The sequence below is a fragment of the Cyprinus carpio genome, chromosome B14 (genome assembly GCF_018340385.1).
Source record: "Cyprinus carpio isolate SPL01 chromosome B14, ASM1834038v1, whole genome shotgun sequence".
Lineage (NCBI taxonomy): Eukaryota > Metazoa > Chordata > Actinopteri > Cypriniformes > Cyprinidae > Cyprinus > Cyprinus carpio.
In genome coordinates, this window is record NC_056610.1 from 20768840 (window position 1) to 20786171 (window position 17332).

The following is a 17332-nucleotide window of genomic DNA, read 5'->3' on the forward strand; positions in this document are numbered from 1 at the left end:
GACCAAAACTACTGCAGCAGTGATCACACCAGATATTGCTCTGTTTCAGCATCCTACACTTTAAATAATGGTTTGCGGTTTATTTACGCCTTTTAGAAAGCTCAAGGTCACGGCAGCCTCCTAAGAACTTATACTTCAGGGTCGATTCTGTGCAACAGAGGCCTGTTTAGCCATTGTTCATTATCATATGTCAGCCAGGAAGTCTTGCTGAATATTGTCCTTATCACAGATCCCAAATCCTTAATAGCTGTTCTGTGGGCAAAAACTGTTTTTATAAGCCACTGTAGTAGAGAGCACCGCCCAGTTCTGTAACAGAGAGTAAATAGATGTGATATACTCCTCTATTCCCAGATAGTCAAAACAAAAACGTGGTAACAATAGCTTTGGAGACTAGCAATTGTGCTGCTGAGACACTATTTGACATTTTCTTTCTGCTGAATAATGTCTTTCATTGGGGAGCCATACAAACGCTCTATTAATTTGGAGAGTCAATTGTTGTATAATTTGCCTCTGAATGCGTAAAAAATAAACTCTTTCACAATGTTCTGCACAATTAGTCCTTCGTACTGTATAAATAGCTCTTTTGAAACTAACAATGTGCAATTGTGTCCACTTTGTGCGATGAACTCACAAATATGGAGCTCTTTCCATGTTTATCACTTCAAGCTGCATTGTTAAAGCATTTGGCATGAACAGAGGTTTTGGTAGACGTGGAGTTTGTCATGCCCTGAGGTTGTGTGTTAACTGAGGAGTCTCTCTGGTGTCTGAACGCAGTGCTCCCTGCCGGCTCCTCTGACCTAGAACCCCCTGCAGTGGGTGGGCCATGACCCAGGTAGCCTAAAGCCATGCTGGGTAGCAACTTCTGCTCTAGAGTTCTTGTAATCCGTCAGGATGTACTTCAGCTCAAAAAGAAGGTTGCACTCTTCTACCACCTCTAACACCCTTTTTAAAAACGAGGAACAATTTAACAGTTCAAAGGTCAGCGCAGAAAAAGCTGGCGGCAGTTAAAAATAGTGTGTGATTTGTATTTTGGCTAAAAATACAAAGAGAGATGGTTTTGATCAGGGCTGAAAAGCAACGTGATGTGAAAAAAATAAATAAATAGAAAAATTTGTTTTGTCCTAAGAAAACTTTTAAATATGCTACTGTTTTTCTAGTCATCATGCAGAAGTCTTTAAAATATATTATATTATGACAGTTGTATCACCCTGACATTTTTTTACTTCATGCACTCCAAAAATATCTAAATAATATTAATTTAGAAATTTAAAACAGGCCTGAAAAGCAATGTGAGTGAAAAAAGATAAATTAATTTATTTAAAAAGAAAACATGGGGTTTAAATATGTTGTTCTTCATCATGCAAATTTGTTTGATCTTGTACTCAATGTTCCAACAGGAAATGTTCAAATTTGAAATTTGAAACAACCTTTGTTGCTGTTTAAAAAATTAAATCACATTATCATTATGCGTTGCACAAACTTATTTTTGTCATTCACAGGAAACATGCAGCAGAAACTAGTATTTAAAAACATTTAGTTAACACCTGGCATCTATGCTGCAGCAGTGCAATGTATACTTTGAGAAAACAACCTTTGGCCTGGATGAGGGGTTTCCCAAAGCAGCATTAGTGGATCCAATTGGGAAAGTGCCATAGTTACATTTGGAAAGTACAGGCTGGCTTTCAGCCAAATACAAATGCCTTGTATTGTGTTGTAAGTGTATGCAGCTTATCTTAACCACATTAAAGCTTAAAAAGTTTGCTCAGAGATTCAGCTGCTATAACCAAAATGTCACTACAAACCTGTATTAATTTCTTTAATTTTTTGAAAAAAATATATATTAAAGCGATAGTCCACCAAAAAATTAAAATACTGTAATCATTTACTCATCTTCAAAGTCATTACAAATGTATGAATTTCTTTCTTCTGTGGAACACAAAAGAACATATTTTGAAGAATGTTGGTAACTTTCAGTGTATGGACAAAAAACACTGAGACATTTGTCAACAGTTTACAGTTTTGGAATGAGGTTAATTAAATAAAAATTCAGAATACACTTTTTTGGGAATAAATGAAATTAAAATATAAGAAATAAACACCTTAATTAAGAAAAAATAAATTAAAAATTAAATAACAATACAATCATACAGACTAAAAAAAAATGCGGTGGAAAAATGCCTTCATGACTTTATTCAAATGGGTGTATGATGAATTTCATTTCTTTATGAATGATGAAGTTCACACATTTTAAGGAAGAATAACTAAAAACGATGGGAAAATATATACATGGCAAAATGTATTAGTTATAATTGAGGAAAGAGGAAATACTTTATTAGTTTACTTTTTTTGTTTATTTATTAAAAAAAATGTATTAGATATAATTGAGGAAAGAGGAAATACTTTATTAGTTTACTTTTTTTGTTTATTTTTTATACACATTTTTATTTCTGACAGTTATTAATAAACAGAGTAATATATGAGTTATTTATTTCAATCTCAGACATTGTCATGACTTTAGAATGCAAAGTGATTTTTTTTTCTCCTTGCACTCCATCTGAAGAGAGCTTTACATATGAACTTGAAACAGCACCTCCAGGCAGATCCACATTAAAACTGACAGAAAAGCACCTTCCAGAAGGGGCTTTTAAACGCACAGGGGGGCTTTGTGATCCATCTCAACCCCAGTCACCTTCATCTTGCCCTCTGTGTTTACGATACACATCTTCTAACAGCCCAATGATAAAACCAGTAAAATCATGACTATCAAACTTCAGAGAAGGCTTTGCAGACATGGATACTTGTCCATGAGCATGAGAGCCACAAAGATCCCAAAGCCTGTTTAACAATATAAAATCATCCTCCAGGTGGTCCAGATGGAACAAACTCATTGCTAGTCAAGAGATTGAAGGTGCGGCTGGATCTTATGACTATGAATGGAGCTTCACTCGTCTTTTGAAACGGCTCATGCCCGCTGTTTTTGCAGTCCTGTCTCTTTTGATGTTTGAGGTTGAGATGTTACACTAAAGAAAAGCTTTGTGGGAAGTTTTCCATGTGCTGGTATGTCAGCTGAAAAAAAACCTTAATCTACACAACATTCACATAAAATTCAATCAAATCAAAAAAAAAAAAAGATGAAATTGCATTTCATGTCAATGCACAAAAAAAGCACTCTCGCACAAATGCATGTAAAAACGCATGCACTGTCCTAACTTGCTCTGACTGTGGCCCACATTTCTGTGACATTGTATGTGCTGACGAAACATAGGACTTTATTGTCTTATCTTGAAACCAACACCACAATGTATCCATCAGCGACGTAAGAGTAGCGTGCAAGTGTGTGTGTCTCCGAGGATCTGCGGCAAGACTTTGTTCTTCTTTATTTAACAAACCAAAAAAAAAAAACAAATATATCTATTAAAAAAGCAAGCAAGCATCATCATGCAGCATTCAGGCTAGATGTGTGGACCACCAGGCGGAGGTCTTCACATACAGGAATAAAGGTAGTGTGATATGAGCCTAACTCCTTATGCTGAGAGTGATTACGCTTTGATCTGTGGTATAGGGACTGGTGGTGCTTTGTCTGGCTCATCTAGATTTTAGATAGAATGCAATGATAAGTGTCATGAAAGGAGCTTGTCATCAGTTTTTTTGTGTGTTTTTTTCCCCACAGCACCATGATGATGGCAGCAGGGGGCAGCTGAAAGGGCTCAGAGTTGGCAGAGATGCAGCATGGGTTGACAGGAGATAAAAAAAGCACCACAGCATCAATCCCGAAAATTCAGCCTCCCATAACATTAATACACCAAACTCATAAAATAAATAAAAAAGAAAAAAAAAACGAAAATAATTAATAAATACTTATTCAGCAAGGACAGATTAAGTTGATCAAAAGTGTCAGTAAAGACATGCTATGTTAGAAAATATTTCTGTTTCACATAAATTCTGTTCTTTGAACTTTCTATTCATCAAAGAATCCAGAAAAATGTATCACGGTTTCCACAAACATAGTAAGCTGCACAACTGTTTTTTTTTTACATTAATAATAATAAGAAATGTTTCTTGAGCAGCAAATCAGCATATTAGAATGATTTCTGAAGGATGACGTGACACTGAAGACTGGAGTAATGATGCAGAAAATTCAAATTCACAGGATTAAATTACATTTTAAAATATGTTCAGACAGAAAACAGTTATATTAAATTGCGATACATTGAATATATATGGATTTTTTTTGTTTGTTTTTGCTTTAATGATAAACTAATACAAAGTCACATGATCAGTGTCACAGATTTGCTTATTTGATTAAAAAATACATAAAAATATTCCATATTAAATCAAACTTTTTAACTCAAAGTGTTTCTTTGTTGTAAGTGCAGTTTTGTAGTTGAGACCGGCTTATTCGGGTCCAAGTCAAGACCAAGAACACATGCTCCCAAATCCATGACAAAATCAAGATCATAAAAATATGGTCTTGAAATCTACCTCACATTCAAGTCAGAGTCAAGGACCATATTTTCCTGGTGTTGGATTTGGGAGCATGTGGATTCGGTCTTGACTCGGTCAACATTGTATTCAACCCCGATGTTTTTTCCCTAGATTTAAATAAAAAATAAACATTCAATAAAAAATGTTAAAATGAACAATAAAGCAATTCACACAAACAATATAGCAGATAGCACACTTATATTATTGAAATTCAGTAGCGATACAATGGATTCATTCATTGTAAACACTATATATAATTTTATTCAATTCAGAAATTGCCTAAAGCAACCAAATGGAGTGCACACTTTCACAAAATAAGATGTTTGCTGTTCTTCTTCTTATCTATGCTGCATAGCACAGCATTAATGCCATCTAATGTTTCCCCCATATATCCCACAACACACACTAACCCTATGTTATCAGTTCTGCATGTCAATGTCAAGCTTAAAAAGGCTATTTCCTCTAGAATGTTACCTGTATGTACCGAGGCCAATATTATAGCTGTCATCTCTGCCCAGTGCTCCCTGCATAAAAGAATCTTTTGTTCCAGTTGTAATTTAGACATTATTCAGCTCTCAGGTGCACACAGCAGACTGCAGCGAGGAACACTATATCTGCTCTTGAACATGGCATAACTGTTTCTTGTTGACAGAGTGGGATTTCACAGCAAGACATCACTACATGTTTAATTCCCTGCTTGTTTTTCTTGTAAACGCTTCATGGTCACCATAAACACGGAACTGCACATGACTAATGCTGGTAAGGAATGTATTCCCATGATCACCGGTGATTTACATTTACAGCAAATCAAAAATTCTCACCCTTTTCTTTTATGACAAGCGCTCAAGAACATAAGCAGAAATGCTGAAAAGATAAACATATGATGTCTTGAAAGTGACAACATAAACCTTACTGTTTCTCACCTTAAGGCAATGGATTGTGCGCACTGTTGTGATTGGTCACCATCGCTGAAGCTCATCTTGGAGCTCACATCCCTTTCACAAGGGAGAGAGATGCTTTTGTTTGATGGTGACAGGGGGAATGTCAGACTAAGCAGCGCTTCAGCTCTTCAAAACCTCAGAAAAGCCTTAATGTGCACACAGAACTACTTTGATCTGCTGATTCTTACACATCTGCAGCAAGCTTGGAATAAAGCTGAATAGCTGTCACTGTTTTTTTGTGTTAGAGTGGGCCATGTGAAGTCAGAGCCATAGAGTTTTTGGAATTATTGACTGTGAGACAGAACATTCCTGTAGATGTTTGCAATGTCTAGCTGCATTTTTGACAAATAAAAGCTTTTTTTTTCTATAAGATGTGTTTGCTATTTATGGCATCCCATGAAGGAATCTCTCAATATCCAAATCATACCAATAAATAACCTCCCTACATCAGTGCAGGGATAAATAATGTTTTATTTATTTTGTTGGTTCTACACAAATTGTCAGCGTTTTTGTGCAAAATCTGGTGTAACTCATTCCTTGAATCTAATTTTAGGAATGTAGCTGTCCTACTTTTATTTATTTTTTATTCCAATCAAATAATGCCCTCAATAAAACTAAAAAAAAATACACAGTACTTCCTCACATCTGCACTGATTTTTACTAGTTTCTTCCTCACATCTGCACTGATTTTTACTAGTTTCTAGTGCTAAAATAAATGTGAATGAATATACTAAAAAATATTGTATATGAAAGAAAGCCTGGATTATTCATTTTCCTTTTTTTTTTAACATGGAATGGCTGGGCAGAGGGCAGAGGGGGGTGTGCATAGATTACTATGGGATAATTAACATCTAAAGCACTGGGTCATTCTGAGCACTGCTGTGCAGGGAAACGCTGGCACATGCATTCTTTAGCTGCTCACTTGTCTTTAATCGATCACGATATCTCCTCTGGATCTATTTAGGAAGGCTATTAAAAGATTAACTGAAACTTAACCAGTATAATGACTTTTGATTTAAATTCTCTACTGGAAGAAAGAGAATTTCATTTTAATCTATTACTCAAAACCATAATGTTATATGTTGGTGGGAACTCCATCTATACCTGTCTGCCTACAGATTTCCCCTCCAGATAATTACAGCTGGGGTCAGACTGGTCTCAGAAGCCAAACTTCAAATCAGATGACAGGAAGTTTTTCCAAGCACTTCTTAGAAATAACATTTTAACCCCAAATTAAAGCAGTCCAGTTCAAAGGAAGAAAACACAACATATCTAAATAATCTTTTTTAAATTGCTGTGTAATAATCTTTACCTATTTCTTTACTTATAGCCTTCAGTTTTAGTATCTAAAATATAGAAAAATGCTTATTAGAGTTGACACATGTATACCACATACACTACTGTACAGACAGGGGGTTGTAAGATTTTTCAGTGTTTTTAAGTCTCTTATGTTCACCAAGGCTGTATTGATTTGAACACAAATACAGTGATAATGTGAAACAGTATTACAATCCAAAATACCTGTTTTCCATTTGGATATATTTTTAAAATGCAATTTTTTCCTGTGATGCAAAGCTGAATTTTCAGCATCATTACTCCAGTCTTCAGTGTCACACGATCCTTCAGAAAGCATTCTAATATGCTGATTTGCTGCTCAAGTAACATTTCTTATTTTCTATATTATATATAATCTACTTATAGATTCTCAGAGGAATGGAAAGTTCAAAAGAACAGTATTTATTTGAAATTTATTTAATTTTTTTACTCTCACAATTTAATGCATAATTGGTGATTTTTTTTTTCCACAAACAATCTAACAGTATCACAAAACATAACAACATAATTAAACACATAACTTTTTAATTAAGTACATATTAAGTTATTAAACGTTTGAATGGCTTAAAATGTAATTCCTAAATCAGCTTGATGATAATCTCTCTATGGTAATGCCCATAGAGGTCTGACATGAACTATACCTATTGAGTGACCTTTCTATATCAGAATCTCACATTTCTAATTCTCCAGGTTCCCTCCAGAAATTCTTCTGCATGTCAGATTGTATACATCTTATCACCTTGTGCAGCATCTTGTTGTGGTAGCTTGTGTTGCCTTTGATATCGGAGAACATAGAGGTTTCACCAAAATAAAGGCCTCCTTTGTACTCCGCTGATTAACTTCTGTACCTGAGCTCCCTGATAAGGCCCGAAAAAAATCCTTCCTCAAGAAGCCGACAACCGTGGATCCTGTTGGTTTTATTTATTGAGTTTTCTGTGATAGCTTTGGATTTTGTTCAGTGCTTGAAATTGCCACACTATTGATTGCTGTTATCGTCGCTATCACATCATGAATGAATGAATATCAACTTTAACCCTTTTCTTTCTCATTGGAAAAAAAACTTTTGCTAATGTTCAGGAAAATGGCACTCTTGCTTGTATGATTAAGTATGCATGTGGTCTTCTGAACTCTTTAAGAGCTTTTAATGTGTTATGACCTACATACAAAGCACATGTAAAAAGAGCTCCTTTGATAACCTGCCTGTGCACTTTTGATCTCAAGCTAGTCAGTGTCAATGTTATGTCAATGTTAGTCGTTCCATTGAAATTTACAGGCCTGATGGCCTGTACTCCAGCAGCACAGATGGGAAATCACATCAAATTTTGATTATGGTTTATCAAAAATGGCCAAGGATTTTGATTTGGCTCATTTACATGTTCTCTTTTTTTGTTGTATAAATAATGTGTCTTGACAAAGTGATGGTAAATGGATATCTGCCAGTCCTCAGCAAATTGGTCTGCATCTTTCTTGCAGTAAAATTGATTGCACAATTCAACAATCCATAAATGCCTAAATGCAACATGCACAATTCACAAAACACTCAAACACTCCTACCCATCACCCCAAAACTTGTGATCAGGGTGAAAGGAATTCACAGTGAGGGGATTTCCTCTCCTATGAAGGCCTCCAAATGACTGTGAAGTGTGTTTTTGGGGGACATATTACAAATCTGCAGATCACTATCCACACTTGAATATGTTCTGGACTATCAGTTCCTATATATTCACTTACTTTGAGATCTTTGTGGGAGAGGTGAGGGATGCTGGTATTTTCATTGACATTTTGAAATTAGTTAAAAAAACACTCTGCTGTTATTTTTAACTACAGCTCAGTGTCAGCTCACACTTTTGTACTTTTATAAGCAATCACTGTATTTACATGCGTTTGCACTTCTTTGTCAGGCACTTTTATCCAAAGCAACTGGAAACTGAATCCTTGATTTTGGTGCTACTAGCAATAGCAAATTGCTACTCGCAAATGGCTTTTTTGTCTGATTAATCAAATCATTATCAAATATTACACCAAATCTTTAGTGAAATATTCAGTGAGCCACCAATCTACCATTTTATTTAAAGAACTAAAAAGTGACAATTTCATCAGGATATGATAATTTAACCCCTGAACCCCCAAGTCATACCTTTGCTGTCTCTGATAGTGTTTTCATACACATCTGATGTCTTGTCAGAACCTGCAATGCTCAGCCCTATGATTTAAAAAGTGTCTTGATGGGAGCGTTTTAATTGTATATGTTCGCATTGACAGGTGGCCGCTCTTTTTGATATTCATGCTTTGATCTCTGTATATATGATCACTGCAGGCCATGTCAAAGAAACCAAGACTCTACACATGGGATTTCACCAAGTAAAAACATCCTCTGTATTTCAGGTGCCACTACAGTTGATGATGATTTAAACGGAAAAGACAGCAAAATAACACATGGTGTTTTGGTTTCATTAAATTGAACTGAGCCATAACAATCACTGTCATAACAAAAGCATGAGACTTATTTGCTTTTTATTGTGCATGTCTATGTATTCATATGAAATTTTTACATCAAATATGTATTACTTTTTATCAGTTAAATTCATTAATATTTTATATTAATAAATTCCCCTAAATAAATTGATCTCAAAATTAAATACATTTTCTTTTACACTCTCTCCCTTGAAATTCATTGTACTACAGAACTTTTTTTCTTCTTCTTACAATAGTAAGAGAATAAGTGCTAGAAGGGGTGACTGGCTTCTCACCAAACAACAAAGTCAACCACCGTCCCAATAAGTGAGGAGACCATTGATTTAAGCAACTGGAATACAGACAAGCACTTGACAAGCGGAAATAATTTCACCTCAAGAGACGTCAATAGGTTCTGATGGGGTTATTAAGGGGAATCAAAGATATTTGCATTTAGACAACGAGCAATTTGTCATGTAAACCGAAATCTCCTCTCACCCTTGAATGCAAAGGAACTCTAGCAGGAACCGAATGAAAGTTAATCAGGAATGTACAGCACAAAACAAATAATGAATGAACTGCTTTAATGCAGAGACAGGAAAACAAAGTAATCTCTCAACATCCTCATCTATATAGTGAGTTTACAGAGGACCACACAAACAGATAGAGAGTCCCATTGATTGTTTTCTGATGTACAAGTAATGCTTGAAAATTTCCCTTGGGGTTTAAGGCCAAAGCATTTAATGTGTGCATGCTAACAGTACATAATGGAAAAGGTATGAAAAGATTTGGGACAAAATCCCAAAGGTTTTCTTCTGCCATGCACTCTATTCATTGCAAACTGAACTCAGAGCATGACAAATTCCTCTCACCTATCAGTTTTCCTTGGCCTACAAAGCAGTCCTCTGCTAAACCCTCCTCTATTTTGTGCTCTTCTTGTTCTGTTATTTTACCTAGCAGTCCAGGTGTGAAGGGGTGAGGCCATGGAAAAACATTCAATTCTGCAGGCTTGTCATGAAAGAATCCACTGATTGACCTCTACATCAAGGAGCACAATGACAAATGGGTTGGCAATTTTCTGCCTCACTTATAGCCAACAATGCACATTTCCACTTTCACTTGCTAGCGTCGAGTGTACAGTGCACATACCTTTCACGGACTATGCAAACTCTGCATCACCCTCTTTACAAGTTTTCACAAATAAATTTACATTTTAAAAATTTTATTCTCTTCCTATCAGTTATAAGTTTTCATTGACGTCCCCAAATAATTACCCAGTTTTGTAAAGAGTTAATCTCACAGTCATTTTTGTATTAGTATGTAAAACAAACACTAATGATTTTCTGTTTCACTCAAGGATGTTATTGCATGTTCTAGCAACCGATTGAATTACTCAGAGTGCTTTAAGTATGTTTTGGGTGGAAAGTATGGAAATTAACCAATTGACCTTTGTGTTGACCTTTGGGTTAAGGGAGCTTTGTGGGAAAAGCTTGCTGTGGAGAATCAAAGACTCATATCAAAAAATAACAAACAAAAAAAAAAACCAAAAAACATATAACATGAATAAATGATGGCAAATGATTATTTGTTTTATAAAAAAAATAGATATTTTTATTTGTTAAGGTAAGAAGTTCCCATTCAGATTCTTAAAAGTGTAAGGTATAAGTTTCCATAGATCTTAAAAGTCATTATATATTTTTCTTCATATATATATATATATATCTATATTATATCTATATCTATTCTATCTCTTCTTCTCTTATATCTATATATCTATCGATATCAGATTCTTCAGAGGGCTTCAATTTTCAGGCCCTGAGTAGCTTCAGTACCAATAACAGATTCAGAGGGCTTCAATTTTCAGGCCCTGAGTAGCTTCTGTCCTCAGATCAGATATGTCCTATAGGGATAAGCTGTCACACTGCTGGGAGCCTAATTGATGCCACATGCTTTTGAGGAGCAATTATGGTGCCCAAATGTCAAGAGCTAATTTGTGGCTTTATAATGTGGACACATGGGCCAAGGAGAGGGCCAGATCCGGACCCCTCTGGGAGAATCGGAATAGTTTGCTCAGCAGATGTGAGATGGTCTCTGTAAAAAGTCTGGGGGTGGGGAAAAGCCTTCAGAAGATGTGAAGTCTACTGCAAAGTATTTTCAAACCATATAATATACGTCTTTTTTTTATTCTTTTTTTAAAAACTTTGTCACATTGATCTGAGCTGTTTTGCTCATTATGATCTTTGGTTTTAACATACATCATTTTCACACTCTGAACTAGGCCTTTTGTTTATCTGTTTGCAAAAGACAAGGTTAGAAATCGCCAGTTCCTAAATACATGATAGAAAAAGACATGCAACATTGTAAGAGGTGTTTAAAAGTCTTAAAATGCATAACCACTAGTTGGATCATGTGAGTTGCTCCTGATGTCTCCATAGTGATGCAAACAACAGAACAACATTTTAGCTACACATAAAACACAAAAAGTCAAAAGTCAATATAAAAAAAACATGTCAAAATATACTACTAACTCCTCTACTACATGCAGTACAAAATGCAGCAATGTGCCAAAAAGATGTGAAAGGATGTTATTAACTCTTCTGCACTTACACAGAAGAATCCTCAGGAAACCTTGAATACAGTTGATTCGTTGTTGATTCATTTCTTATTTCTTTAGACATGTTTCTTTAAAAAAAATAACCATTCTTTAACAATTTGACACCACTTTTTTTCTCATGAACTGCTGTGAATACATCAAAGAGAGCATATGGTCAACTTTTATAAAAACTTTAATGTTGTAATTTTGACAGTCCCAGTTATAATTTTTTTTTTTTTCATTTTATTAGTTAGCATTACGTTTGAAAAGACAAAGATTGAAGGTTTGGTACCACTTTATTTTAAGGTGTCCTTGTTACACATTACATGTACTTACTATTATAATAACAATTAATTATGCATAATTACATGCAAGTAACCCTAAGCCAGGCCCTAATCCTAACCCTAACCATATAGTAAGTACATGTTGTTAATTAATATTACTCATTACTTAAATGTATAATTACACTGTAACAAGGACACCTTAAAATAAAGTGTAACCAAAAGTTTCAATGTAACATTGTGTATTTGTGTGCATGAAACATTATTACATTTTAAATAACCGGTAATCGCTAATAACTAGTAATAGCTGCTAAAAATTTAGCTTTGCCATCATAGGAATAAACTACATTTTAAAATATATTTAAATAGTAAACAGTTGTAATAATATTTCACAGCATTTACTGTATTGTTAATCAAATAAATGCAGCCTTGGTGAGCATAAGAGAATACTTTAAAAAATTTTTTTTTAAATAAATAAACAAAAAACAACCAAATCTTATTTATTCCAAAATTTTGCCCAGTAATGTATTATTCAACTGATCATTCAGCATTGTCCTTTGGCTTTAAAGAGGTCATTTACACAGAAGGGTTCCAGATAAACAGTTGCTGAGGATACTGTCAGACACCACCCATGTGCAAACACAAATCTGCCCTGAGACTACAACTTAAAACACCAGGTGAGACTTTGCCACTTCCCCCAGTCTGTAAAGATATGAATTATGTACTATTGTAATCCACACGGACTACAAAGCTACCAAGGCTGTATTTCTACGGGTTTGCATAACCTCCCGCCCCATTTTCACAGCTGACAAACACTGGGCCTTGAAGATCAGAGACCCAGGACATGCTGACATGTGCTGTGGGAACACCTGCAACGTCTGACTGGGCCGCAGACACAGATCCCTCACTTACACACCTGTCTGTGAACCCATGCCACTCTCCCTCTCCCTCTCTCTCTCTCTCTCTCTCTCTCTCTCTCTCTTTCTTTCTCTCTCTCTCTCACACACACACACACACACACACCTATCTGATAGGGTTTCTTTGAGAGCTCTTTGAGGACACGTCTGAGGTGATGAAAATAAGGGTGCATCCATTAAGTGCATGAGAGAGGGCATGGATGAAGGATTTAAGTGTTGCCTGTAAAGTGCCTCAGACCACCTGCTAGAAGTACAGACAAAGGCATCTATTTCAGCTCAGACAGATTGAAAAATATTGGTTCTTCAAGTGTCAGGGAGTTTTTTGTGACAAACTCTCTTCCATTAAATCGATGACCCAATAGCTATTGTGACATTTGCACAAAACAAACAAAATAATTACAGGAAACTTGGGAAAACATTGACTTTTTATTTGTTAAACCACGTTTTGCAAACTTCATCTATATACGATAGAAATCAGAGCACTTTTTGATTTTTAAATTGTTTATCTTTCATTTCTGAATGGTGCGAAGCTCACTGTATATATTCACACTCATCCTCCACCCTCATATATGTTGTTAACAATTATTGTCTATGGTTTTAAGATGGGGAAAATCCCACATTGTTACTCCGGTAAAATGTTACAGGTACACTCCCATTTTAAGACAGACCCTGGCTCACCATCACAGAGATACTGAGATCACAGACTATATCTTCATGCTTCAACATAAAATGTCATCTCATCCGTTTAGAAACTGTGTATAGATATGCCTCTTTAGTCATTGTTGTGGAAATGTCTCATTCAGCCGTTAAACAACATTCAGGAAGGTTTAGCCCGTGGTGTTTAAATCTCATATCATCTTCCCTAGAGCTTCTTGCTTGGTTTCATGTGAAAATGCTGGTACTATCTGTCAAAGGAAACCGAAAGCCTAGTGGGGTTTATATATAGGAGGAATTAAAATAATATATAAAAGTGTATTTAAACTTTTTTTGATCTCATTATTCTTACAGACTGCACAGCAGACACATTTTCTCCTTATAACTTTCCCTGAAATATTTAGCAGGCATCATTACTAAGCATCAGCTGAGATTACTCTGACTTTGGGTTTGACCCAAAAGAAAAGGTCAGTTTTTATTTCACTCAGATTCAGTCATTGTGTAGCTGTTACCTGAGAAGGTCTCGCAAAAGAACTTTGATGCTGATGAGTGCAGGGTAACCCTGGGTCTCAGCTAAACAGCAACTTAAAGAGATAGTTCAGCCAAAAATAAAAAGTTATTCACCCTCAAGTCGTTCCAAACCTGACTTTCTTTCTTTCTTTCTTTCTTTGAAGAATTTCTTTTATAGAACATTATAACCAAATATATATATCATATATATATAGACATCTTCTTTTGCGAGAGAGAGAGAGAGAGAATAAGAGAGCATTTAGAGAGAGAGAGGGTCTTTTTTACCTTTTTTTTTTTTTTTTGGTCAACAAATCATTAATAGTTTCAGAATCTATGGTTGTCATGTTAGAACTCTATTGGATCCTTTATATTTTTCCAGATAATAATAATTTCACAATTAATAAATCATATCAAACAAAACAAGCTTTTTTATTATAATACTTGATTTAATGGCCTGTAAAATATACTGTGCAGCATGCCATTCCGGGAAATCCTGCTTGAAAACAAATCTATTAAAATCACAGAGTCTTATTGCATTCTTCATACATTTGCAATATTAAATCACAATCTTTCTTAATATCATAGCAGTGATAATAAGTAACTTGTACAGCTTCCGTCACATAAAAAGAACAGCTTTGCCACTATTTCAAAACACCTTCTACTGTTTGGTCTAATAAAAAAATCTACTTTTAGATGTAAAAATATATATTTATATTTTCAAATAAATAAATACATACAATAAATATGTGTATCAAGAACTGTATAAATAACATCATGTGAGATGGCATCTCCTGTTCTCCACCGTCCCAGTTCTGTCATCTCTGAGCATCATGTATGCATTGTTCCTTCAAGTCCTTCTAAACCCATATCAAATATTTCCAGAGCAAAGCAGCACCATGTTTAAAACCTCCAAAACCCTCAGTTTTGGTTTTCATAGACATGTTATGCTACTAGTCAGTTGCAACCAGCAACAAAGACAGCAACTGCACTAACATAGGGAGTCTTTTGAGACTGTTGTCTTCACCGTCAGTACTAGCCCGTGCATTTCCAGAGCACATCCAACCCTTTCACACTTTAACCGAACATTAGCATCTCCACCTCATTTAGAGAAGAAATGGGCATCCCTCTCACCCCTTGGCTGGGACTGATGGTCTCAGCACTCCAAGCACTTCTTTGTAAAGTTCTGGAACTTTTTCAGGGTCCACTGGTCTTGGAAGAAAATGAGTGAACTTTTGATGTCTCCTAGATTTTGTCCCATCACGTGGCGTGCCATCTTTGTTGAGTGCCACAAAATATCTCGCTCCTCTCTCCCCATGCTTGTAGAGATTAGAAGAGTATGTGTTGTACCAATTCTCCTCAAACTGCTCACGAAAGACACATTCAGCTGTGAGTTTCTCCTAAGAAACAAAAAAACATGTTAGTGATATAATTCATGCAATAATTAATAACACAGAGAGAGGTGGTCAAAATGATAAAACATATATGCCATCTACTGGGCTTGAACAAGAACAACAAATATGCAGAATCATTCTTAAAAAAAAAAAAGATCTTAAAAAGTCAAAACTCTGCTTACAGAGCCGTAAAGTTCTCCCTTGTCGTTCATCCCAAGATAGAGACCACTGTCCACTCCACGGATGCTTATTAATCCAACTGCAAGGCTTATGAATTCCAAAATACCTGGAGAAGAATAAACCAGTTGTTCAGGAGATGTTCTTTGAAGTCTAAACCCTCATCACACATTGTGAGGAAGTTGAAATGCATTGCATATTCCATCCGTATATCACATAGACTATTATAGAGTTAAAATAAATATAATTAAAAAAAAAGTTCTTTATAAGTTTTTTGCCCATTAGATTAAAAAAAAAAACAATTTTAATTTTTCCTTTACTGTAAGGTGCTTTTGAGTTTATTGTTTGTTTATTTATTTATTTTTAGAAGTTAAAAAGTAATTGTTATTACATTTTACCTTGTTCATATCAAGGTATTGAATTTGTGGGTTATTTAAAAGTGACCAGAACAACTTTAAGTTGACCTATAAGAACTATAAAAACGGGAGAACCCACATTTTTAAAAGCGTACGGTCAAAGTGGGTACATATTATGATTCGTATTCTGTTTAAACAACCAATCATGCTGAAAAGAAAGTGGGAAATTACCAAAACGACTGTGGTCCTTTCTCGTGCCCTGCACGCTGCCATCCGGGAGTATTTCAAGGTGAAATCCAGTCCTGCAGTACAACTGTCTTCTCCGCAAAATCCCTTTCAAGTGCGTTAGATCTGCGGAGGTGCTCCGTGACAGTCTCTCTGCTGGAACTAGATGATCATTCAACAGCCCGAGGTTTTCTCCTAGAGGTGGTAGGAAGAACTGTGATCCGACCTGTCCGAAACCCTCCAGGCTCTGTAAAAACGTCCCGATCTCTCCCATAGCTGCCATCACAAACCTCAAATCCAACAGGAGCGGTCAGAGAAACTTGATCTGGAGATATATGGTGAAGCAATCGTCCAAAGCTATAACGACGAATAATATCCATGAGAACACTTCACTTGTAGTGGATCCATGCTGAGCGCATATGAAATATCACTTGGCTCCTGTAGATTATGTATACAGACATATCCAGTGGGCAAGAAACTTCACTGCAAAGAACTGACTTCCTTTAATTTCTGCTCTCATGCCTCGTCCACATGGTGGCCGGTGGTGCTTTCTGACATGAATAACTGTGGAGCAGGTATAAGGCAGCAGGTAGGCTATGTGCTGGGAAGTGAATTGCTCACCGAATTGATTCTCTGCTCTTCGCGCACGTGGCAAGAGAACAGACCTCACTTCTGTGGGCGGGACGTCGGTTTGGTCCAGCCTTGAGTTTTTGCGCACAATCTCAGTTGTGTTTTAGTTTGTCTGTCATATGTTTGTGTGGGTCAGGTTTTGCACACAGTGTGGGATGCATATGTATCTATATCACAAGCAGAGTAAATTATGGGGAATAATTGTATAGAAATTATGGTGAAGAATTATGGTAGAAGAATTATGGTAGAAGAATTGTGGTGGTAGAAGATCTTTCCTATATATTATATATATATACAGACAGAATTATAGCGACCAAGATAGACAATAATATATAGATAGAAATAATAGATAGATAGATAGATAATATATATATAGATAGATA

General features: G+C 35.7%; 1 protein-coding gene across 1 annotated transcript; it reads right to left on the reverse strand.

Moving 5' to 3' along the window:
* Nucleotides 1-15245: 15245 nt before the first annotated feature.
* fgf20b (fibroblast growth factor 20b) lies at nt 15246-16924 on the reverse strand. The gene is made up of 3 exons (XM_019102912.2): nt 16326-16924; nt 15744-15847; nt 15246-15567 (listed from the first exon to the last, which is right to left on the reverse strand). The coding sequence occupies exons 1-3, from the start codon at nt 16600-16602 to the stop codon at nt 15298-15300; spliced, it is 651 nt and encodes a 216-aa protein (XP_018958457.2). The 5' UTR covers nt 16603-16924; the 3' UTR covers nt 15246-15297.
* Nucleotides 16925-17332: the final 408 nt, after the last annotated feature.